Genomic DNA, 24,918 nt, shown 5'->3' on the forward strand with positions numbered 1-24,918 from the left:
ACTCGCATGTGTGATTTCACAGCTGACGGGCGGGCAGGCGCTCGCTGCACAGACGCAAAAATGTGCACACGAGCCCTCCAAAAGTTGGCAGCTAGTCCCTTCTTCTCGTCTTCTCGTTTATGGCAATAAGCGCACACTAAGCGGGAAAAATACTTCTGCATTTGAAAGGGATGAGTTCATGCAAATGAATTCACTTTGGACTCAAAGTCAGGATGAGATCAGAGTTTCTGCAAGCTTTAAAATGATCTCACGCGTGCAAAAATGAAATATGGAAGCACATTAATAAGGAATAGGTTTGAATAAGCCTGCTGGACTTATTCAAAGTTCATCGAGAACTGGTGTGAAAACAAAAAAGTGTGAACAGTGACAGGAATGATTGGCAGTTGAAATTTCTAATCACGTTAGCAGTACATAATACCTGCTGTGTTGGAATGGAACGAATGTACAGATAATACGAATATGTCACACTTTCATATCCAGTGGCTCAACTTCATGTTAATGTTGTTCCAATATTTCAGACATAAGGTTGGTATCGAGTCGTCCCTCGCAATATCGCGGTTAGCTTTTCGCAGGCCTCACGGTTTTTTTTCTCGACTTTGTTTACGTGGGGGGGACGGGGGGACGGGGGGGCCTCTGCCCTTTCACACAGGGCGGCAAAATGGCTTCAACTGCCCAAGTATGAATCCAGTTTAGCCCCATGTAGAATGCAATTCATCTGGTTTCCACTAGGGGTTTGGCCGCATATTGTTCCAAATGATTAGCGTTAATCCTTGGTAAGCACTGGCCATCTCGGCCATCTTGCGGAGGGCTCCCCGGCTCTTCCCCTCTGAGATTTGGAAGTGCGAGCGTAACATCAAACAGGGTTGCTGATTTCCAACAGGATTTGTGTGGTGATTATCCAATATTTATCTTCTCTTTTCACCGGGAGCACACGCCACATGAACTTGGGCAACTTTCAGAAGCAAAGGATTCATTTGCACGCTCTGGAATTAGTGCCAAGATGAAAGAGAAGAAAGTGGGGTGCGTGTGCGTGCGTGCGTGCGCGAGCGCGCGCGAGCGCGCGCGAGCGCGCGCGTGTTTGTCAGGGGAGCATCCAAAAAGCTCATCTCGAGTAGATGGCTTAATATATCATATGAGGTGAAGCCAGAGGAAAAAGTTAACACGAAGGGGGAATCAGCTGGAGGAGAACACAATTAGCCACATGTTTAGCGTGTACATGTAAAGACAGCGTAAGCAAGCGAGAAGAACAAAGTCAGTGAAAACACACAGCGCGGGAGCGCGCTTGCCGGCTCGCGCGCTAAATGAGGGCAGCGGCCCGTCTTTGTGTTGGATGGCGGCGATGACTCTTGAGGGGTTTGGAATGCCTCGCCGTTGTTTATTTCACGACCGTTGCCGTTTACCCATCGTGCTGGGAAGAAACGTACTACCAATGTTTTCTTACTGTATTTCGAAGTAGATTTTTCAGGTAGCTGCACTTTACTTGAACATTTTGTTTTTCTGATGACATTTCTTTTTTTCTTTTTTTTTTTTCATAACAAATGCACTGCGTATGTTAACAGCTAATTTAGGATTTGTTGTTGTTAGTCAGTTCATAATGTTAGCAAAGCTATGGGAACATGTTTTGATAGCATAAAGGTTGAGCCAAAGCTAGCTAGCTCTTTAACAACATGCGACATGTAACTTGATTGTTTTAAAGGTCCCATATTTTGGCTATTTAGACCTCCAACGAGTTACTCTCTAACATGGACTTAGTATAAAAGTGTCAATTTAATTTAAAAAGACACTGATTGTGTCATACGAGTGTCCAGAAACGGCCCCTCCGACCGCTACTTCTGTTTGACCCAGTTTTGTATCCGCTTTGTCCAAATTTGCCTAAGACTGCCCCCATTCCCTGTGATCGGTCGCCTCCTCGTAGAAGACAAACTTGCAAGAGCGCATTTGTTATGTCGCCAGCGCGAAAGGGAAGGCGGAGATCTTCGCGAGTGACGCAGATAAGCTCGAGTAATTCATTTTCATGGCAGAAAAACGTCTGCAACTCAGAAATGCGTGAACGATTTGAATTCATATTTCACGTTAACTGAGGCACCATAGATACAATATTACATCTCAATTACTAGAAAAAGTTGGTTTGGCAAAATACGGCACCTTTAAGTTAGTAAAGAGGGAAAACTTGTCTAAATGGGTATCGACCATAAAAATGAAATTTGTGCGACCAACGCGCAGCAACAACAACAACAACAACAACAAAAAACTACCACCCTGTGTCGGGTTTTGCGGTTCCACATACAACATACTGTACTGTTTTATTTCCGACTGAACCACAAAAACACTTTGCAATTGTCAAGGCCGAAAACTCTTTGCCCAACCACACACGCTTACGTGACAGTTCAGTCTGTTCCAACCGTGACGAGCCTTAGACTCGGTCCCTTTTTTGACTTTCATCTCAGTCCAGGAATTGAATCCGTACTTCTATTTTTACCAGGGTCTTTTTTTTTTTGGAACGGTACGAATGCAGTACAACAGCGAGGCAAGTGTGATATTCGCTTTGGCACCTGTGAGCTAACGCGGACAAACAAGCGCGCTTACCGTCGCAGTCGCCCAAGTGAGCCACGTTTCCCTGCGCCACGTCTTGTTCAAATGGCAACCTATCAAGGGAGAAAAGACACACACAAAAATTCACAATAAACTACCAAATGTTTGGAAGCTTGATTGTATTCATATATTCATAAATAACATTTGATACAATTTTATTTGTATATGTTTTTTCCATTCCAGTAATCCCCTTCTAATCATGGATTCAACAAATGTTTTACTGTATATTCAAAGCAGTAAGTGTTATTAAATTATATAATCACCCAAAGACATGATCTACTTATTACCATGAATTAAGTTTGCCTTTGAAATCCTACTTAATTTTACAAGACTCCTCAAATACAAGCTTCTTGAGCATTTACTGTAAATAGATCATTACAAAAAAAAAAAAAAGCAGCTGAGAAAATGAAGCTGCCCCAGAGGCTCTATTATCATACTAATAACCGAAATACAATTCTAAATTAAAGATCACGGGGTACCCATAGGGAGTTTAATTAAGCGGCTTAATGAGCTGAACTGCAAAAATGTCTTAGTCAGCATATTCACACGTTAGATATTGATGGTGTAAATATCAATTCCCGAGTGTTATGTAGAGTTAATAAGACCGTGGGATGAAAGTTTCACGGCAACGATTGTATGTTAAGGCGGCTCAATGTTTAGTAGACTTTTTTTTTTTTTTTTTTTTGGCTGGTGTTCTCCAACGGTTATTACAGTAATATTGAAAAATATCACTGCAACATTTATATTTCAGACCACATTTGTGTTGTGTTCAATTTCTCACCCACGGCAGCCTTTGGTTTCCAAATGATGTAATATTTATATCAAAATGAATTTTCTCCACCAGAAAACCAAACGTTCCACTTTTATTACTATCCGTTCCCTGACGATTTGTTCATATATCATTCATGTGTCCGATATTGTATTCACGGCTTGCTAAATAAAACATCGCGGAACCCCGCTCGCTCTACATGCTTTTGACGCTGCTACGTCAACAAAATAAAAACAAATATTAGCGTTTTGTGATTATTGTAGTGTAATTGGCCAGTAAAAAGTGACTTTTTTTTTTTTTCAGGGCCAACTGTGTAATAAAATAAATATGTACAAGTAGCTGTATCAAATATTGTGCTAAAAACAATGTTCAGTTTTGATTGACAGCGTCAGAGATACGTTTATACTGCTGACAGCTTTTTCTAATATTTTGCTGACCTTATTTAGTACGTATAGGACTACAAACTCGTGATTATCATCTTTGTAAAGGGATATTTTTCTGAGGCCGCTTCCACTGAGAAGGAAGCGCTCGAAGTGTGTCTTGAGTGACTCTCGCGCCGCCTGCGACATTTCAACAAACTTCTCGGGCGGGCGGAAGCGGCGATGAAACCAGAGCCAATGAAAAAGAAAAGAAAACACAGCTGCCAAAACAGAGCCGCCGCGTAGCACTCAGCGTGACGACTGAACACACAAAAAGGCCGGCAAATTAATTAGATGGAAACCCCCCCCCCCCCCCCCCCCCCCCCCCAAAAAAAATCTAATTATGCCTTCAATTCATGTATTACAAACATCAGATTTTTTCCCCCACTATGTGAACACAAGAAATAGAAGAACAAAAGTCGGAGCAAATTTCTGTCCGTCGAGGTACAATCGACACTAATTAAGCTATTTCGACTTCAATTCGTTATATAATGCTGTATTACGGCTACTTCCCTGACTTTTTCAATGACTTCTAGTCATTGTGTTTATTCCGTTTCTATTCTGCAAGGTGGCGGTGATCATGGAAAAACTGCTGGGGAACGATCAAATAACTGGCAAAAAAAAAAAAAAAAAGCTATTTTGTTGCATTATTGCTTTATGCTTTTATAAAATAAAATACTGTTGAGTGTTATTTTTTTCTTGGCAAAAAAAAAAACCATTGCAATTTTGTTTTAGTGGGTTTTTTTTGGGGGGGGGGGGCTTGGAATGGATTAAGGGCATTTCCATTCATTTTAATGGGTAAAGTTGAGTCAAGTTACAGGTGCTTTGAGTTGCAAGCATGGTCACGGTATGAATTAAACTCGTAAGACAAGGCAGCACTGTACTAAAAGTTTTTTTTTGTTTTGTTTTTTTAAATGACAACAAACTAGGCGTCGAACGACAAGATTTTTTTTAGTCGACTGTAATGTGATGAAAGTCGAGTCGATGAATCGATGAAGTCATTGATATTTTTTCAGCACAGTACATTGGCCCCCAACCTTTTTTTTTTGCATAACTTCTTACAGTATTCACACAGATTCTGCATAGGAACAAATAAAAACAAATGATGCAAAATACAAGTCCCTTTCATGAGATGCCAAAAACACCACGAGCGATTAGTCGACTTCAAGCGCTGAACATCAGCGTTGAGTAGTAAAGCCGACTCATCGGTCCAACTACTACGACAAGCAAGCACCTTATGACGTGAAAAGTCGCGAGATGACCGGAAGCGGAAGCCAAATCGATCGGCAAGCGGGGCGGCCTCGTTAAATCAAATCATGGCGGCCGACGCAAAGGCCTCTAACACCCTGCGGTGGTCTTTACAGGATCCGTGTTGTCTGTTTTCCTGGCTCGACATCCGTGTTCTTGGAGCTTCTAATTCAATGAGCCGTGTAATCTGAGCGCACGAGGGAGACGGCGGTGGAGGTGCGCACACACCCAAACACACACACACACTCACTCACTGCTAAGTGAAAGAAGATGCGCTATTGTGTGGCGGTAGCAACAGACATCTTGAACCAATAGCGAGACTGACAGGCCACTTAGACGGCACAGATGTTTCTCCCGAAGCGAGACTTCCAGACTCGACTAATAATAAATGCAATCGCAGGTGCGAGGGCAGGAAATTTGAAAGACAGGAACTTGACAGAGGAAGAGAAAGAAAAGACAGTGAACCACTACAATATCTATTCTTAAGCAATGGCTTTTTAGGGGTTTTCTCCAGGAAGCCAGTCCCAATTTAGAGTTATTCGGTGTAGTACCACGTCGTGCCACACCAACTGCCTGGCAGCACTGAGCTCCACGAGAAGACATGCAGAGTAATTAAGTGCACGAAGAAGAGGAGGCTTCGAAACTTTTACCACCGTGTACATCTCAATTGGAAAGTCAAATATTTTTCAGAGTGGAAGTATATCATAAATAATGGCCAAGTGTGCGTACCCTCTAATAATCGGGAAGGCCGCTGTGTTCAGAATGAACCAATCGCATTCAAACTCACGTTAAATGCGAGTCAAGACACTGACTACTTTTTGGAACTGTTCATAATTCCTTCCACCTTGTCTGTGGCCCCACTTCCAGCTGAAAAAGAATCTCCAAAGCGTGCTTCATTGTCGCTATGGTTTCCCTTTGGTGATGAACAGCGTTGTGTACCTTTTGGAATTATGGCAAAAAAGTTCAACCTTGGTTTCATCGTACCATAACACATTTACCCACGTTTGGGAACTTTTGTCATGATCAGATGAAAATGATCGAGATGACCTTTACTCTCATTGTTTTTTTATATCACAAAACGCTGACGTTTGAACAGGGGTGTGTAGACTTTTTCTATCCACGGCATATGCCTGTGAGCATTGCTGTATGCTCTGTTTTGTATGTGTTGCTGCTCCGTGTGTGTTAACATAGCAGTTATGCGAAGGTTTAGAATTACAGTGACATCCACGCTAATTTCCGTCAGCCTGTCTATGGCGTTTCCCATTATAACTTAGCATAAAGCTAGCGGAGGTTCACCGCGAAACGCAGCTTGGGGAGTTGTGTCACCTGGTTCCAGGGCGCAGGAAAGAGCAGGTGCTTCCTCTGGTCCAGCCGCAGTACGGGTCCCTGGAGGCAATGCAGTTTCTGCACAGCAAAACGTAACGTCACACTTGCGCCCCCAATAATAGACCTGTGCTTCTTTTAGGTTCATTATCCTTTTCCAAGCATGAAATGAAAGTTGGGATTGAGTTCCTGCTTGCATGCATGGGAATTTCCAGAGGATTTTACAGCTGCATGAAGTCAACCAATATCTAACGGTTAGAATGCAGAATAAAACAGTAAAAAAGCGATGTTTTTGTGTGTGTGTGTGTGTGTAGAAAATCAGCGGTCAACTCACTTGATGCAGCGCAAGTAAAGGTGGCAGCGTGCCACGGGCACTCGCACCACGCAGGACGGGAAGGCCAGGATGAGAGTGTGACTCGCGCCATCCAGAGTCAGCGACAACAGCTGCCTGGCCTGCGGAGAGTCGCCAGCGCACCTGCAACAACAACACACAGACGCACGAGGTCATCTTGAACCTTTCAAAACGTTGCCGGTGAGTCGAGAGGACCGACAAGGGCTCGTCTGCATTCTGCTGATTGTTGTAAAATACAAGCGCTCCGTGTCATTTCAAAGTGCAGACGGGAGATCCCCGAAGCGGTGCATCGGCATTTGATTTGTGTCCTTAGCTGCAACAAACTTGATTGTAATGCGTTTTGGGATTATTAGATCAGAAAATGATTAGCACCCTATAATATTGTATTTATAAAAAAAAAACGTAGGGTAATGACATCATGAAATAGACTTGAAAGAAATTCAACAATTTTTGCCACGTTCTTTGCTTCAATTCAATGGACTTTGTGCTGCTCCTTCTGCTACGCACGCCTTGGCCACCTGGGGACAGAAAATACAGACTAACCGATAAAACTATGTGGTTGTTGTAAATGCATAACGTGTAATACTCTTTGTTTTGCGGGGGGAAACAGGATCTCACCGGGTGCTCGGGAGATGACGTTTCGGGCTATCCATTGAAGGGTTGCTTGAAGTTCCCCAAGTTTTAATACGATACGGCTCGCAAGCAGGCGACAAAGCGTTATGTGGCCTAGCGAGCTAGTGCTAGCACTAAGGTTTTTATGTAAACGTGCCAGCATTCTGTCCAATCATGTTCTAAAGCTTTGGTAAATATTGGTTTGTGCGCGTCAATAAATGTTGACAACGGCGGCCAAGTATGTTGAATAACACGCAATCCTATTGGTCGACGCCAATGTGCGCTGTTGGAGAGTTGTCATTGATATCTCACACGACATTAGACTTTTCCTTTTGACGTCGTCGGGCTATCGTAGGGCTAAATCGCCGGTTGCGGATTATGTCACACTACGTTTTGTTGTTCCCGACAAAATATGTCGGGCCCGATTTGGGAAGCTACTCGGGGCCAATAACGGGGCGCAAATCCTGCAGTATGGGTCTAGGCATAAGAGTGTGCGAGGACTTTTTTCCACCTTTGAACAATTTGTATTCAATGCATAATAATAGGCCCAGCAGTCATTAGGAAGAATTTATTCAGAGTGGCGACTAATGAAAACATTAAGCGGCACCACTACTCCCTAATCATTCCCATCGCCGGAAATGTAAAGTGAGGTCATACGGTGTCCAGGCCAGTCGTGTTATGATGATTATATGCTGCAGCGACACAATCCCACCGGCATTTTCCGGCAGATAGTAAGAAAAGTTAAGACCCGAAGTGACTGCGCTTATTTCCCTCCAGCACGACCAATTCAAATGCATCCCGTGAGACGTGCTCGGCCTAATGCAACAATACTGTAGCACAAATAAATGCCTTTGTCTCTGCTTCAATAAGTTTAGTAATACGTTTAAATGCGTTTAAAGTGTGTGACAGGGCTTCAATTATTTTAAAATGGTGTTCATTTCATGTGGTGTCTGTATATCACGGATTTTCACACATCGGGTTCAATGGATGAGAAAAAGTGTGAATTGAAAAGTATGAATACAGTGCGTCATGACAGGTTTTGGTCATTTATAATCCAAAAAATGAATAGAACAGTTTTACTCAATTCAAAATGCTTCTTAAAACAGTGTCACTTTCTTGTTTAACTCGCAGCAAAAAGAAGGCCACCCCCCCCCCCCCCCCCCTAAAAAAAATGGAAAAAAAAATCACTTGCTCAAAATTGAGCTAAGGTAAAAATAAATGTAGGATGTCTCAAAATTCCACTTTTTTTGTTTTTTTTTAACCTTACATTCATGCACACTTTTCCTTGGACACCGATGAGGATGATGGTTTTGTGCATGTGTTTAAACCTATCCCACACGTTCGCGAGTGCATGTCCACAAAAAAAAAAAATCAATCAATCGATGAAAAGAAAAATCAATCAAGTAAATTTTGCCCTCTGGGGTGACAACTGAAGGCCTCGCTTCATCTTCGACTTCTTCATCATCATCTTCTTCCTCTGTAAACATCGTCTTATCTTCATTGATCTTTTTCTGGGCATGTACATCAAAACCAGACGGCGTTTGTTTAACTCGACAGAATTGACGTAATTCCGTCGGTGTGACGATATTCGGCCCGAGCGACTTAATCACGTTCGTTTTATATATATATATATATATATTTTTATTTTTTATTTTTTTTTGTATATATCGCCACATGCTACAACTACGTCAGCGTAACAAGACCGCCCGGTCGTTTGTTTGTAATTTCGGCTAACAACCCAGGATAGATTTGGCTTTTTTCCGACATACAAAAATCTCAAACGGTTGATTTGTATCACGCCAAGATACTTCCTTGACACCAATTTCTACTTATCCTACTAGCCAGGGCTTAGGCGCATCATCATAGGACAAAAAGTATGAATAGGTGAGGGTAGGTTCCAGAGCGAAAAAACAAAAGTGAAAAGGTGAATTGGTGAATGGCAAACCGCAAATAAGCAGGTTAAAAAAAAAAAAAGATGAATTTGTTTTTTTAATTTGATATTTTGTCTCGGCAGATCCCAACTGTTTTTATACTTGACATTAAAAAGTCAATCGTTGTCAATATGTCCGATTTAAAGTTGTATATCAAATTTCACTCCAGTAGTACATTGACTTGTGGTCGTGTGTTAATGTGTGCCTTTAAGGGGCGTGGCCTAGCGAGTTGGCCATTTCGCACGTGGCTCGTATGAGTCTAGTCTTCTGCATGCTCGTTGCAAGTGTTTTCATTTTGAATTTGAGCATTTGGCTGTTTTTCCCATTTGAATAAATGGTGGAAAGTGCTGTCCTTTTCCTTTCCCAACACTCATTCATTATTGGCTAGCGACACAAAGGAAAACAACAACAACAACAACAACAACAACCACCACCACCACCGAGCGACGGCTCAAAACTCAAAAGTTGGGGCACTCGCAAGTCGGACTACCGCGATGTCGGTGGAAACCAAAATGCCAGCGTGAGGGTCACCTCGCCAAAAGATTCCCGCCTTCAATCTTACTTTTCCGGGTTGAAGCCCTCCAGCTCCTCCAGGAAGACGTTGCTGCTGGTGACCGTGTTGTCCTGGTCGGGCATGACGAGGAACTTGAGGATGGTCCCGCGACTGGAGCCCAGGAACAGAACGGTGCGGTTCCTGTGCGGACCGGCCTCCGAGTCCACCACGATCTTATTCAGCTGGTACCTGCGAACAACGCGGCGGCGGAAGGGCGGGGTGAAAAGCTGCCGAATCATTTCTTTGCCGCAAAAATGACGCATTGTGCATTGAAAGGACAACATGCAATCGGAATGGAACGGAATGAATTAGAAATGCTGAGGAGATTTGCTTTGTACGCTAATTAGGTTAGACGCTCGCTCGTTCATTATACAAACGGGAACAACGGAGGAGCGTAACTGGAGTCCAGCGGCGATGTTGTGGCCAATTCTTCATTGCAGCCTTTTTATCGAGTCCCCATAATCCCCCCGGTGGATGAGTGACGGCGTGAATCCTCGCAGCAGATGATGGAAAGTTTGCCGGAATAAACGTAGTCCATTACGATTTCTACGGCTTAATCCTTTTCAATTGTGACAGAAACAGAATTGTTTACGCGATTAAGGATTGTGTTTAGCGGTAGATAAGCGGGAACGCAAAGTGGAGACGGCCGCCATTTATTCCATCCTCCGATTGTTCACGTACCATGAAAACAGATGCTTCACAGCGCACGAGGCAATCGGAAGTTGCACACGCAGCGAAGCTTCTGCGCCATTTCCTCTAATAACCCAGGCTAAACTAAGCTCCTCCGTGACGCGCAGAGCTTTTGACTACTTTTCTATTTCCGAAAGAGCAAAATGGGTTGTGATAAATTCCACAAAAAATAAATAAATAAATAAATAACTAATAATCATAATCAATACCAAAAATTTTAATGAAATAGATTCTGAATAGTAAACCATGACTATTTGGGGGATTACCGTCGTTTCATGCCCACGCCCTTTTATGTCGAAAGCAACGGTCACCATCGCAGAGGTCACCACGCGTCTTAATCATCTGAATGTTCAGAGCGATTGGATCCTGGATCCCAGCTCTACCGTACGGCAATTTTACGGTCAGCCAGTGTGAAAGGGGTTACGGACTTATGACACTGCCTACTTTTTGGCTTTGTCCTTACCTTGTTTTGAATCCTACATCCAGTGTTGCACCTCTAAGAAGAAAAGAGAACAAAGTTGTTTGTCGCATCCTACGTGATTTGCCCAAGACATCCTAAGTGCTTAGAGAGTCTCGGTATAAAAATGAAGGAGGCTGGAGTTGCTGAGCGTATTCATTACCCAAAAAAACCCTAAAAACTAAAAACAACAAATTCAGTGGTACCTGGACAAGCAGCCTAACACAAATACAAAACGAGAACATTTGCAAGGGGCTGCTGTGGGCCACAGCTCACACGCAAACTAACTGGCCAAAGCAACTCCAGCTCCTGATGACATCGCTCACTTGGCCACGCCCCTTAAAGGCACACAAGCCAACTCTTGACTACTACAGTATGTGCGGTAACTACACTTTTTTTTTTTTAAACCAGTTTATTTATTTACTTTCTCTGTTCAAAACCACAAACAAATTGTGGTAGGTCAAATCAAGGTAGCGCTTTTTTAGTATTGGCATAATCCCAAAGAGAGCGATCTCACCTGACCATGGTTTTAACTATCCACGGCCTTTGTCCGAGCGACGGGACGGCCTCGTCCATCAGCGGATGAGTCTTGACAAAGTTCAGCATCTCATCGGGGAAAGCGTTGGAGGAATTGAACCTTGAACCCTGAACGGCGCAGCCTCCGGGTCTGAAAAAGCAAGAGTCAGAGCACACGCGAGGCAAGAACTAAGGCTCGTCTTCAGCTCCATGAGTACAAAGTATTTGAACATGAATTGCCACAACTGCGTCACACCGTATGCCATTTCAAATCCTGTCGTTGGTTTGGCTGTTCAAAAGGCTATTGCATTCAATCTACAAAGCGCATGGATGACAACCTTAATCCGTGTCGTGGACTCATTTTGAGCCACGTTATGCATAAAACAAGACAAAACGTAACACCGTTGCTCATTTATGTTCGCCCGTCTATGGCCTTTTGCATGTTATGTCAGCATTAAGCTTGTGGACTTTTGCTGACACTTGTTAAGTCGCTGACACATGAAAACAAAAGAGACAGACATTGAATTTTCTTTTGTTTTCTTTTGTTTTATGTTTGATTGTAAATGCCAACTACGAGTGACAACCAGCTTGAAGCAAGCATGCTTTGCCTCTTTTTGGGAGAAATGTTGAAGTGAAAGTAAGTCAAATGTGTCTTTTAACAAGTTGAAGCGTGTTTTCCTATGTTTAGATGAGTATTGCGCACCTCGGCTTGGGGATGACTTCATCAGGAACCGGCGTCCAAATGGACTCGGACGACTTCTGCTCTTTGAAGCGACCGTCGAACACCGCGGCCAACTGCTCCATGTCGAAGGCGCACACCGCCGAGCCGGGGATGCTGCACAGACAGACAGACGGACGGACGGACGGCCGTCAGTCCTCGACCCGAGCGGACCTTTCCTTCTTTGGCAAGGCGTGATTGTGTGGCAAAAAGAAAAGGGAGATAAGTTCACTCCCAACCGGAGCAACAAAAGTAGCTCGAGAAGGCTTCCGAGCACAATACGGGGAGAAGACACCCCGAGCGAAAGACCACAAATTGGATTCGGCCTTTTCAGATTTTCACAGTCGGTGCTTGGAAACAAAGGGAATTGTTACAGCGAGCAAAACGAATGACAGGCAAAGATGCAACCCGTCGGGTCGGCGGCGTAGGGAAAAAAGACGAGAGAGAGATTAGAAGAGTCTTGGCATCAATTTCTGGGAAAAGAAAACAAAACGGGAAATGAGTCACCGATTATTCTTCCCTTCACCAAGCGGCGAAAGAATCCGCGTGAAGGAAATGAACCCGACCACAAGGCGCTCCGGTAAAAGGCCCGCTGAGTCACGGCGACGCCTTAACTGCCGGTCAAGCCAAGCGTGGGGGAGCGCCACGTCCGTCTGTACGCAGCCCACACGCAAACACTCTGGACCCCGTCCACTGAAACTTAGATCACCTCGTGCGATCCTCATGTCCCGCTTTGATACCGAGCTCCGACCTCGTTCTCACAGATGGCGAAGGGTGAGTCGGTGCCAAAAACACAACGCGGCTGAGTCATGTGCAACCTGCGGCGACATCAGGGGAGGCAAAACCTCTCGCATTCGCCACTTAAGCGCAAGTACAAACACTTGTGGCGGAAAGACTCCTGTACTGATTCCACTCCTTTAGGTTCAAAACAAATTTGAAAAGGTTGAATCGAGGCAACGGGACTCGTTCTTCTTTGTTGAAGATGCTGAAGCTTTAATCCAAAAGTTCTCCATTTGCAGGTGTGTGGTCTCCCTCTTTCGGTGCTCAACAAGATTTTCCTAACGGCGGTCGGCTGCGCGCTGTCCTTCTGGCGGAGCGGCCCCATTTGGAGCAAGGCGACATTTGGAGCGCTTTAACGCTCAAATCTTTTCACTTGCTCTCTACTGCATTCTCCTCGTCTGACACGTCAGACGAGCGTGCCAAGTATAATAGTTTCCGGCTTTTTAACGCTTGCCGCTGTCGGTTACGTGACCAAAAGGTACAAGCTTTGGTCGCTTGGATGAAAAATGGAAGAAAACGATTCATCTGTGTTTATGAGCTGTTAGTGGCAATTGCCCGCGTTTGCCCAACGGTCACTCTACTCGTGCGCCACGGCTTTACAATATAGCAGATGCGTGGCACGGCGCGCGCTCCTATCGAGCCATCGCCCTTCAAAGGCTGGCACGAGTCAGGCGCATCTGCGGATGACACAGCGCTCATCTCGGGACGTGAGCTGCGATACGCCGACTGGGGCCGGCTTGGCCTGTATTTTCCCCACATTTCTCCGACTGGCTGCCAGGTTTGCCCGTAGCCCCTAAACCCAGAGATACGGGTGCCAGTGCAAAACGTTGTCGGTTCAATGCCGAACACCGGTAGAGAGCTTGTCTAACCCTACGTGAAAACCCTCCCTTTCTTTGAAACCCGAATTACGAATCCTAATCCTGGCTCGAAAGTCTGACTTGGAAGCCAAACTGCTTCGGAATCCTCATTGAACAGCCCGGTTTCAAACTCGACTTGGAAAGCCCAACCCTGTGCTTCAAGCTCTCCTACGAAACCCCGATTTCAAACCCCGACATCGGCTCAAAACCCCGAGCCGAGCCCGAAACCGCAACGCTTGTGTGAAACTCTAACCGGACTCAAAAGCCCACCGAGATCGCCATCACCGTGCCACCAATATAACGGCCATGTGCCAAGTACGATAAAAATCCCCACAGGTTTCCCACCATTATTAAACCCACACACACACACATTCTTTTTTTTGTTTTGGTTTTGGTTTTTTTTAATGGAAAAACAAACCAAACCGTTTTCTTTGTGTTTCAGATCCAACGAAATAACGTGAGGATGCCTGCTTTTCGTCGGACAGCAAGAACTTCAGGAGTTGCAGAGATGAATTCCATAAGAAGCTTTTGGCCATTGAAATTGAACCCACCCCAAGTTGCAAGCGAAATATAACATTTGCAAAGAGCAAATGTTCAAACTGTGCTGGTGTAACTGCACCAACTCATATGAGCGTGTCAAAAATGAAGCTGCAAGGTGGGCGGCAGATAACGCGCCAGACAAACAACAATAAAGAATTGCCTCTCAATGGGAAACATGTCACATCTTGTAAAGGTGAATTATAAGAACAATATGTTGTGGCTTTGCTGAAGGGCGAGTGTGGGGGGGGGGGGGGGGGGGCTTTGGCTCTTTGCTACAATAAGTGACTTCCTGTGAAGTCCTCTCTGTGATGTTGCCAGGCAACTAGCGATGAGAAAATCAGCAACGTTATACGTGCAAAAATAAGGAAAGCGTTTCTTACACTGGGGGCTCCGATTCTTTTTATGAGAACCATCAAAAGAAAAATGTTTTCCGAGTCGTGAGCCGTCACTTAGTCGATTTATTGTGTTGTTGCGAGCCGAAATTGGAGGGTTCGGTCCGAGCGAGCTTCAGATACGCCATTTTTACCACAATCTAAATGGGCAGTGTTCGGAACAACGGCTTATTGGCATCGACTTGTACATTTTCCCCTTGGGGTGTACTCACTTTTGTTGCCAGTCTAGACATAAGTGTTATTTTGAGGGGCCAGTCAATTTACAATGTTAGACAAGCTGTACACGGGCTAACTCACATTGGAGCAAAGTGTCATTTCTTCAGTGTTGTAAAATGAAAAGATATAATTAATATTTCCAACAACGTGAGGAGTGTATTCACTTTTGTGAGATAATGTGTATAGATGGGCAACATTTATTCCTACCAAAAGACATGCTTGCTTAGATTACTATTATGCGTATTTATGGGCCAGGAAGTGTTTTTCCGACTAAGATTTGCTGTAAATATGACTTTATTGCTGGACTACCGTGTGCTCAGAATTAGGTAGAAATTTGAGTTCTGGTCAGCAACAAAATACTAAATAAGAGCAAATGATAAAATTGGAGAAAAGCTGACAAAAATGCTTACAGTATTTTTTAACAACACTAACAATTGCAAAAAGCTAGCAAAAAGTAGACACGAGATGACAAAAATGCAGCAAAAAAAGATTGGGCAAAAACACAAACGCTTACAAAAAAACGACAAATATTTTGTAAAAACTGAAAAGAATCGGAGAAAAATGGAGGGATTATTACTATGGTGAAAAACCAGGGAAGCTGCAAAAAATGGTGGTTGTTTTGTGGGGGCTGGAACAGATGAATGGAATTCCCATTCATTTCAATGGGGAAAGATGATTTGAGTTACAAGCTTTGACTTTGAGTCACATTGCTGCTTCACCATGTCTAATGAGCAAAAAACAAAACAAAAAAGTCCAACACTATTTAAAAGACATCCTTGCGGCATTTGTGTTTTTTGGACTCCGACTTGGTACATCTAGCGCTGGACCTGTTCTCCACCTGCTCCTTGCCCTCCTGCTTTGCTAATATTTTCACAGGTGGACATCATGCAGTCCCGGGATTCACCGTGGGACCACATTCAAACATGACCCGCCACTCTCAGGATGCAGCCGATTTTGCGTGTTTCTCACTGCGCAGCTCCATTCAAAGCCCAAACAAGCAAGCGCTAACATCGCTTTCGGCTGACCAAACATCAGTGGGGGGAAGTAACCAAGTACAAATACTTGGTTACTCCTCTTAAGTAGATCTTTCAGCTATCTGTAATTTACTTAAGTATTTAATTGTATGCAAAAAAAACAAAACAACAACAGACAAACTGGCAACCATAACTATGCTGAAAATGAGTTTGACACCCCCGCTAAATGTTTTTATCAGGGATCCAGAGAAAGTGTGCGTGCGAGTGCAACAGCTCTTCCAAAGCGGCGGATAAGACGCAGCTGATGAAACAACAAAACTGAGAAAAAAATACAAACGTACTAAAAACTGACAGCAAAAAACAACAACAAAAAACAAATAAGCAATACGCTAGTGATGACATTGAAAAAAGACCAAGTGGTATTCCATTGTATTGGGAAGTGTAAATGTTTCTATTTGACGCAGCAAGAGGCAAAAGTCTCATCTTTCATTCATGCGCACGACAATGTTATCAATTATTGTGCCTCTCATTTCGGATTTAGTGCTTTTCCTGTGACATAGCAAACACAAACACACAAGGGACGCGACTTCACTTGTGCTTGTTTTGCATTGTACACCAACAAAATGCAGTCAATCATCCCGCGGGTGCTTTCCACATCTTTTTTTTTGGTGGGGGGGACGCTAGACACTTTGTTGACTCACTTTGTGCAAATGCGTGTGATTGGAACTGTGGATTTTGTGCTTCAACAAGCCAAAGTTTGCTTCTATACAAATAAGAGCAGCGGCCACAACATTAGGTACACCTGCCAGAAGCAATGATTGTTTATGGGATGCTTTGCTTTTCGGACAGAAGGTCAAATTATTAGATGCACAGTGTAATGAGATCAAATACAAGTGCCTTATTTAAAAAAATGCAAATACAAAAAAGCTCAGTAGAAATGCTCACCTGTTGGCCGGCGTGGAGAAGACGCCCAGGATGATGTCGCGGCCGTGCATGTTGATGACGGGGCTGGTGGAGTGCAGCATGTTGAAGTAGAAGTGGGAATCGCCGGGGACGGAGCAGTTGAGGCGGGCCTTCAAGAAGGACGTCCACTGCTTCTCCAGGACGCGCTGAGATCCGCCCTGGTCGCGTTTACACACCCTCGCCACACGGGGCACCACAACCTGCATGCAGCCAGCGCAGTTAACGAAGCATTTGTTTAATTGCGGGCAGATTGCAGGAAGCATCCGTTGGTCAGATTTTTGTCAGGTTTGTATTTTTTTTGCCATCTTTTTTGCCAGTTTTGTCCATTTCTTCATTTATTTTTGTCATCTGTCTGTTCTTGGCCAGGTTTCTGTAGTTTTGTCGTCAACTTTTTTATATTTTGTTAGCCTAATATCATAATTGCCAGGTCAATAAAAAACACCAATGTACTCGCTAAAAGTTTTTTTTTTTTTCTCTTCTGAAAAATAAAAGAGGACTAAGGCAACTGTGCTATTGAGCTTTTAAAGATTTTTCTTTTTTGATCTGATTTTTAAAAAAATATTTGATTGTTTTTGTCAGATTTTATTTAAGGTTTTTTTAGGTCTATTTTTTGCTATTTTTTGTCAGTTCTTTTGTTATATTTTAAGTTTCTAACAGATTTTGTCACTTTTTTTTGGCCTGCTTTTTGTCATGTTTATGTCAGATTTGTCAGCTTTTGCGATATTTTTGTAAAAAAAAAAAAAAAAAATTGGGGGCAAAACATTTGTCACATTTTTTAAATCGGTTTTTGTCAGATTTCTTCTGCCCATTTTTTGTTAGATTAAGTCAAAATTTTCCTCTATTTTTCCCTGGTTTCATCAAGTTTTAAGTTATTTCGCCCAATTTATTTTTTTAGATTTGCCCATTTTTGTGTCGTATTTTTGTCAAGTTTCTGCCTGATTTTTGTCAGATTTGTGTCCACTTTGACAATTTTTGCCCTATTTTAGGAAAAGAACATAGAAAAAAAAATAGGGCACAATTTGTTTTTTTTTGTTTTTTGTTTTTTTTGTTTTTTTAAACGGATATAAATCTGGAAAAAACCCTGAAAAAAAACTGAAACAATACAAAAAGGTAAAATCGCTGATTAAAAAAATGGCCAAAATCTGGCAAAAAAAATAAAGACACAAAGCTGACAAAACGGCTAAAAACAGACAAACCAGGCAAAAAAAAAAAAAAATCAGAATCTTGAAGCAAGTGATACAAATTGGCGTGCACAACGTGCTGTTGATTAGGTTTCAACTCGTTTGCTGTCTAAAGAAGTCCAACAGGACGTCAGCTGCGGGTAGATGAGCTACTTTGGCACCATTATTGTGCTCAATACGATACCGGCAGCAAAGCAGGAGTAATAATGTTTTCAAAAATGTTGATGAATTTTTCATTCAACTTGCACTCGGTCATATAAAGCAAAGGGTCATCGCTAATGACGGCTCTCCCAGTTGAGGAACACACACTGTCCTGTATTTTCTTTACCTTTTCCAGGTAATTGAACTCCATGGCTATCTCTCGAAAGAAGAAGTAGATGTGAGGGCCCCACTCCACAGCGCTGACAAAAAAAGGCTCTACATTGGGGGGGGGGGGGGGGGGGGGGGAATGCAGAAGAAATGATTGGACACGTGAAAGCAATTACACATACTTAATTGCTGTAGTCACCGAAAAGTTGATTTTTCAGGTATCTCACAGTATTTTTCTTTTTTTTCCCTCTCATGATGCTACATTTGAAAACATAGCTGTGCTTTTTACTATGTTGTCCAAAATAGGATTGTTACTTTTTCAACCTGATGACGACACGATGTAAAAAAAAAAAAAAAAAAAAAAAAAAAAAAAAAAAGACAACTAGAGAGCGGGATAGTCAACTGTGGTTGAGCTGGTGATTGATTGCGATCGTAACAGGATTATCAGGCGGGGAAAAACAAAAACTGACAGCAGTGACGAGGAGGAACGTGAATCAGGGAGCATTAACGATTATGCCAACAGAAAGATTTTTTACTTTAGTACTTAAGTTCATGTCAGAGTCTTTCATTTAAGTCATTCACTGCCAGCACATTTTCAGAGCAGAGTTCCGCATATTGCCAGCAGTTTTAGATTGACCTTTCAAGACCCACAAAATATCGTGTTCTGTACCAATATAAGCACTGAACCTTCCAAAAGTACACTCTTCTTTAACCAGGGGGAAAAAAAAAAAAACTTGACGTGGGAAGCGGTGATTCCCCGCCTCATCTTTATCTTCTACTCAAAAGCTTTACTGATCTTCTATCCATCGCCCTCTACAGGGATATGTTAGTCATCACAGGGGTTTGCAAACCTGAATTGCACAAACAAGCTGGCCGAGACTAGTCGTCGACAAAGCTTCTTGACGAACACGCAGCACAGGACGGCGGCGAGTACTTTCGCCACCTCTGCGTACAACTAACGGCCGAGTGAACCTGGAGAAATCCTGTCAAAAGAAAAGTGCCTTTCCCTCCCCGAATGCAACATTCAGGTGTGGGCACAGAAAAGGAGAAGACACAGATCATGTGGATTTCACACCAGACAAAAGGCGTGGAACGACCCCCTGACGTTTTACTGGATTTATGCTAGCGCTGGGCACCTGGTAGGGACCTGATTGCGGGTCTTTTTACTGCCTCACCCCGGTGAAATAGTGAAGTATGAGAGGTCGGTCCCGGGCAGCTGCCAAGTCAACATAAAGTTGTCAAGGCCGTGGGGCACGCTCAACACGCCCACATCGACAATGCTCATGATTCTTTTCCAAAAATGACCCACTTCTCAAACGCACACAATCTCTGGGTACCTCGGAACCACTTGGAGTCGTGCTTGATGGTGCGAAGGGCCGGACTGTCGCCGAGGCTCCGGTAGATGACCGCGTCGATGGCCAGAAAGTCCGTCACGGTGGCCGTAAACAGATTTCCCTCTGTGCGTACACACACGCACAAGTTAGTAATCGATGTGTGCATGGGTGCCTTTAAGGGGCGTGGCCTAGTGCGTCACATAAGGAGAGCTTGGTTCAGTGCTAGCATCTGCGCTATGCCCCTTGCGAGTGTTTTTTTATTTTAGTTCAGTTTGTCCCGGTCCGGTCAATAAATGGCTGAAAGTGCATTAGCGACTCAAAAACTCAAAAACTCCTATGTTGGGGCACTCTTAAGTCAAGGTCAGACTCTCTGTCAGTTTTTTTGAAGTAACCCATTTACTCGCGAGGCCACGCCCCTTCAACGAAAAACATCCAACCCGCAAATATTACAATATGGCGCCGCCTCTTAAAGGCACATGCATGTACACAGACGCTACAATACATAGAATATTTGTTCAAATAAGATAAATAAGATGACATGGCATGGGAGGACAAAAGATAATATCATCCTTTTATGGTCCTTGGAGGGGAAATGACAGTGTCACAGGAGTACACAGCAGATTGCATTAAAATAAAATCAGATAAAATACAAAACTACATTGACATAGTCAGAAATTGCTACATTTGGCAACGCTTCTGAACGATAAAGCGGAATGCGATGCCGTTTTTGAGCCGCAGTTAAAAACAGTGGCAGATAACAAAAGTTTCAAAAGAAGTTTAAAATGCGTTTCAAAAGTGGCTTCTGACGTCCTTTTTAAAAAAAAAAATGGTCTCGCTATTGTGGTTGTGTCTGAAATGTATCCTCACAATAAGGCGAACAAAATACACAGCATATCGCAACACAATAAGAGGATTTAATACTGGCTCATATTACATACGGGTAGAGCGAAGCTGGTAAATGATACGGTGTCAAGTGTTAAATCAAGTCAAGTCGATAAACAAGGCGGCTAAGTAAAGCGAAGCGAGCCGCAGGCCGAGCATATTCAAACAGCGGCCCGTCCTAACGATACGCACTCGAGCCGTTATGGGGACGACAGAACCAAAATGTCACGTCGTCGCGATTACCTGCAAACAGAGCGACGTTGGCGTGTTTGGGGTCGTAAGGGCATCTGGCCATTCCGCTGACGGGGTCACTGGCCATTTCCAGAGTGTCCCCCTGTTAAAAACACACACACACACTGAGGCATCAATCAGCGGCAATGTGAAAGCAGCATTGTGATGAAAAACAAGTCACAGGAGAAGGACAATTAGGGCGAATTAGCCCAAGTGCACGCTAATGAGTCACTGGCGGCAATTAGGCGCAGTAACGACAACAAGGGAGTTGCGGGATTGCGCATGAATAACACGGCGCACACAGATACAGGTACCCGCAAATAAAGCACGAGGTTCCCACCCGTTTCCGACACCGACGTTCCGTGTACGTGTTCGGGATTGAGCCGACTGGTCAATGAGTCGACTTTGTTACAATGCAGCGGCGTTTAAAAGCTTAGAACTGACTCGTCGCTAATCAGGTGTTTCGGAGCAGCGAAATGTCCAGCCAACAAGGCGACATGGTCTTCATACGTCCGAAAATAAGCTAGTCGCTGATAAGAATAGCGATTGCTAGCTTCGGCTATTCTGTATACTGCATATGCTCGAATGGATGCTACTAGCATGTGGAAATAGTTTCCTAAAAATGACACCGGTAGCACAGATTCGATTGTCTTCCCATTAGCATCGGCTACAAAAAAAAACATACAAAAATCTCAGTTTGTTGTTTTACAAAACCACTTTATGATGACGATGTCATCAGCGCTAATGCTTTTTTCTGATTTTGTGAAGCAGCATGTGGATCATTAACCAAGGTTATTTTACTTCCTTGACACCGATTACCGTACTACCGTCTATTCAGCACGTTGTCGGCATCTTGGAGCACCTTAGTATTATGCAGTAGGTGTTGTTGCATTAAGGGACCGCTATAAATAAAGCAGTAGCTAGCTTTGCTAACTAGCCCCCAGGGAAGGAAACAGCGAGGCAATCAAGCGCGTCGCACACGGTTGTCATTAGCGGCTGACGTAACGGGCGGGCGCCTCGCCGCCGCTTGAAATGCGAGGCATGGAGAATCGTCTGCGAGAGAGCCTTTCACAATCAAAATATTGGGCTTTAATATTGGATCGTCAGCTGCGCCGGCGACTCGTATGTACGTGCCGTGTCTTTGCGGCGGTTTGAAGTTGCGGTTGAGTGCGGCAGAGGTGGAATCGGGAAGCGAATTCAGCGACACTTTGATGGATTGATTCGAGATGAAGAACGCCGGAGTGTTTGACTAATGGGAAGAGGAGGAAAATAATTAGAGGGTAAATTGGCAGGGTCAGGTCAGTCAACACTTGTTAGCAGAACCTTGTTGCCTTCACATTTCCTTTTACTTTTTATTTGTCTTAACCCAAAGCAGAGGAACAAATGAATCATATCTTCACACATGCTCGTTCTTTCGACGCCTCTTCGACATCTGCTGTCACACAACTGAAGATGGCACAAACATGGAGTGTCGCTTTCAGGACGGAGTTCCAAAACCTCTCTGGAAGGTTGCTTGTTTTTTTTTTTTTAAATGCCCTCGCTATTGGGCAAGGCGAGCCACAGGCGGCATTTAATGAACGGCAGAGACGGTCAAACACTCAAATACAAAATGGAGACACTTGCGAGGAGCATAGCGCAGATGCTAACACTTAACTAGCTGTGTGTCTTTAGCTACAGTTAGAACTAACAATAGCACAACAGTACCTTGACTTATGAGTGCCCCAGCTTACAAATGTTTATGAAACATTACTTTATTATTATTATTATTATTATTGAATGGGACAAACATTTAAAAACACAAATACAAAAAGAAAACAATGGAAAATGAGCTGCTGTAGGCCACAACTCACGCCCAGATGCTCACACAAAGACTAATTGGCCAACCCAACTCCAAATCCTGATGTTACTCCCTAGGCCACACCCCTTTAAAAAATACTGCTTTGGCACCATCTGGTAGTATCTCTGTGTCAAGCCCCTACTGTATGTTGAACTGAGGTGAGGAGCTTCATTCAGTCATCATCTACAGGCAAAAACCCTTTTGTGTGGGTGTCAATTACTCATGGATTTTCGCTAGCCGGGATTCACGGCACTTCTCAAAACAAGAGAAATAATGACGGGTATGTTTTCAGAAAACAAGCTACAGGGACGGCTTTGACTTGAGGATTAAAAAAAAAAAAAAATGGAGGCCGGACGATGTCAAACAAACAATGTGCATGTTCACCTGAGCGGGCGGACTAATTGCGGGTTGCAAGCAGGCATAAACGGACGTTTGTTGGCGACTTACGGTATAGTTGGCACAGAGCGGGTTGAAGGCGTTGGTGCCACACACAAACAGGCCGCCGCCGCTCCTACTGAGGAGCACCTTCATGAAATTCCGGCATTCATCCTGCGGAGTGACAAAAAACAAATAAGAGACGAGTGAGAAAGTGCTTCAATGGAAAAGCTAAGGCTGAACTAGGAAAACATGGTGCAATTGTCAAGGAAGGAGCGGATGGCCACAAAGGGAAAACACCCTTTTCACCGATTGCCCTTGTGCACTTTGCTGACAGAGACTGCCAGGTACAGATGACATTTTAAATAGAGTTAAGTCTTATTTTAAAAGACAATATACTCTACGTTTATATCCGTCCATCTTTTTGTTTCTTTTCTCTTTTTTGTGAAAGCACAAGTACAATTTTGGAGTCGCTGTTACATTCGCCACTTTGCAATACCCGGTCGACCATGAAAACTAGCGGCACATACTGCGGAACGGTTGAGTGACCAGGGCAGGGACGAGAGAACAATGGGCACAACAACCGCTGTAGCGAGCAACAATAATAGTCCAATGATGAACTGCAAAATATCACGTCAACTAACGCAGTCTAGACTCGAGAGAGAGAAAACGATACAACAGCTAGCACACGGTGGCGAAAAGCAGAAATGGTTTCTTCATAGGCACTGAACGTCCGTCAGCAGCAGCCTCTTTTATTATCTAAACAGCTCCGAGAAATGAAGCTTTTCACTCGCCTGATGTGTGGAATTATTTCAGCATTAATGCTGTCAATCACGCTGACGGAGTCTGAATGCGGCCTGTCGAGACCGGAAGCGTGATTGACAGACTGTAATCCGAACCGCCGTGGGGATCTTAAAACAAACGACGCATCCAGGGCTAATTTCTTCACCGTGACACTTCAAAGTAGATGGAGTCAGACGACAAAGAAAAAAAACTACAAATAAAAACACACTCTCTTGAAATGGAAAGTCGCGGACGAGCCGCGCCGCCGAACGGAAACGCAGCCAACCGGTGGCCAATGGAGACAAATGACTCCGACTTCATCTGCAGCCGTCGCTGCCCATCGGCTGACAAACAACGGCCCGTCACCGGCGCCGCGTTCGCATTTGAGCGTGCTGAGCCGACACAACCTCTGCCGTGTCATTTACATTGTTTTCCAGATGACGGTGGATCAACGACACAGGTTTATTGCTCTCTCTCTCTTTTTTTCCCTGAAAGTCTACATCATGGCCGATATGGCCCATTCAAGATGATTACCCAATCCATTCCCATTCAATATAAAGCAAAAGCAAATACCAATGACATTATTCAAAGTGGATAGTTTTGTCCCCTTGTGGACTTTTTTTTTTTTGACCCTAACCCGCAATAGGTGAAAACCTGCGAAATACAGAGGCCATATAAGATTGTTTTCCCCACAGATTTAAAACACACAAACTCATTTTTGAAAACATGTTTTAAGACAACAAAAAAGTACCTTCCTTTAAGAGGCGGGGCCTGGTGCGGCAGCGTGCGAGTGTGTGGATGCGAGCTGCGGCCATGAGTGCGCTCATTGCGTTTTACTCTTCTCCCGGCGTTCAGTAAATGGCTGAAAAGCGCAGCGACGACCTCGCACACGTGGCGCTTGAAAAGCACGAATGTACGCATTTCCATTCGTGCTTGAATACAACAATGTCACTATCAATCCCTCTCATTAATACCCATGGAAAGTTTCCAACCTCGCTTAACTTCCCATGGAAATGTACTGGAAACCTTCCGGAAATTTAGCCGTACATTTTCGACAACATTGAAATGCGATCATTTCACAATG

General features: G+C 43.8%; 1 protein-coding gene and 1 long non-coding RNA gene across 8 annotated transcripts in view; one reads left to right on the plus strand and one right to left on the minus strand.

The window, feature by feature from the left end:
• Positions 1 to 24,918, minus strand: part of LOC133480497 (nuclear receptor ROR-beta-like) — a 180,165-nt gene that overhangs the window by 68,583 nt on the left and 86,664 nt on the right. For 4 of the 6 annotated variants that reach the window (XM_061778616.1, XM_061778615.1, XM_061778614.1 and 1 more), the window contains 12 exons: positions 23,124 to 23,225; positions 20,852 to 20,942; positions 19,730 to 19,849; positions 18,412 to 18,500; positions 16,885 to 17,102; positions 12,166 to 12,297; positions 11,464 to 11,613; positions 10,953 to 10,985; positions 9,809 to 9,988; positions 6,686 to 6,826; positions 6,355 to 6,432; positions 2,587 to 2,645 (listed from right to left, as the gene is read on the minus strand). In XM_061778616.1, coding sequence (XP_061634600.1) covers positions 2,587 to 2,645; positions 6,355 to 6,432; positions 6,686 to 6,826; positions 9,809 to 9,988; positions 10,953 to 10,985; positions 11,464 to 11,613; positions 12,166 to 12,297; positions 16,885 to 17,102; positions 18,412 to 18,500; positions 19,730 to 19,849; positions 20,852 to 20,942; positions 23,124 to 23,225 — 1,393 coding nt within the window. Of the gene's footprint in view, positions 1 to 2,586; positions 2,646 to 6,354; positions 6,433 to 6,685; positions 6,827 to 9,808; positions 9,989 to 10,952; positions 10,986 to 11,463; positions 11,614 to 12,165; positions 12,298 to 16,884; positions 17,103 to 18,411; positions 18,501 to 19,243; positions 19,666 to 19,729; positions 19,850 to 20,851; positions 20,943 to 23,123; positions 23,226 to 24,918 lie in introns of those variants that run through there. The other 2 variants (XM_061778618.1, XM_061778619.1) reach the window with 2 other exon arrangements.
• On the plus strand, positions 761 to 14,876 carry LOC133480500 (uncharacterized). 2 transcript variants are annotated; one of them, XR_009789287.1, is made up of 3 exons: positions 761 to 890; positions 6,666 to 6,883; positions 14,260 to 14,876. It is a non-coding gene; the product is annotated as an uncharacterized LOC133480500 (long non-coding RNA). The 2 variants fall into 2 exon arrangements; XR_009789286.1 differs by having other exon boundaries at positions 794 to 1,020.

The sequence above is a fragment of the Phyllopteryx taeniolatus genome, chromosome 7 (assembly GCF_024500385.1).
Source record: "Phyllopteryx taeniolatus isolate TA_2022b chromosome 7, UOR_Ptae_1.2, whole genome shotgun sequence".
NCBI lineage: Eukaryota > Metazoa > Chordata > Actinopteri > Syngnathiformes > Syngnathidae > Phyllopteryx > Phyllopteryx taeniolatus.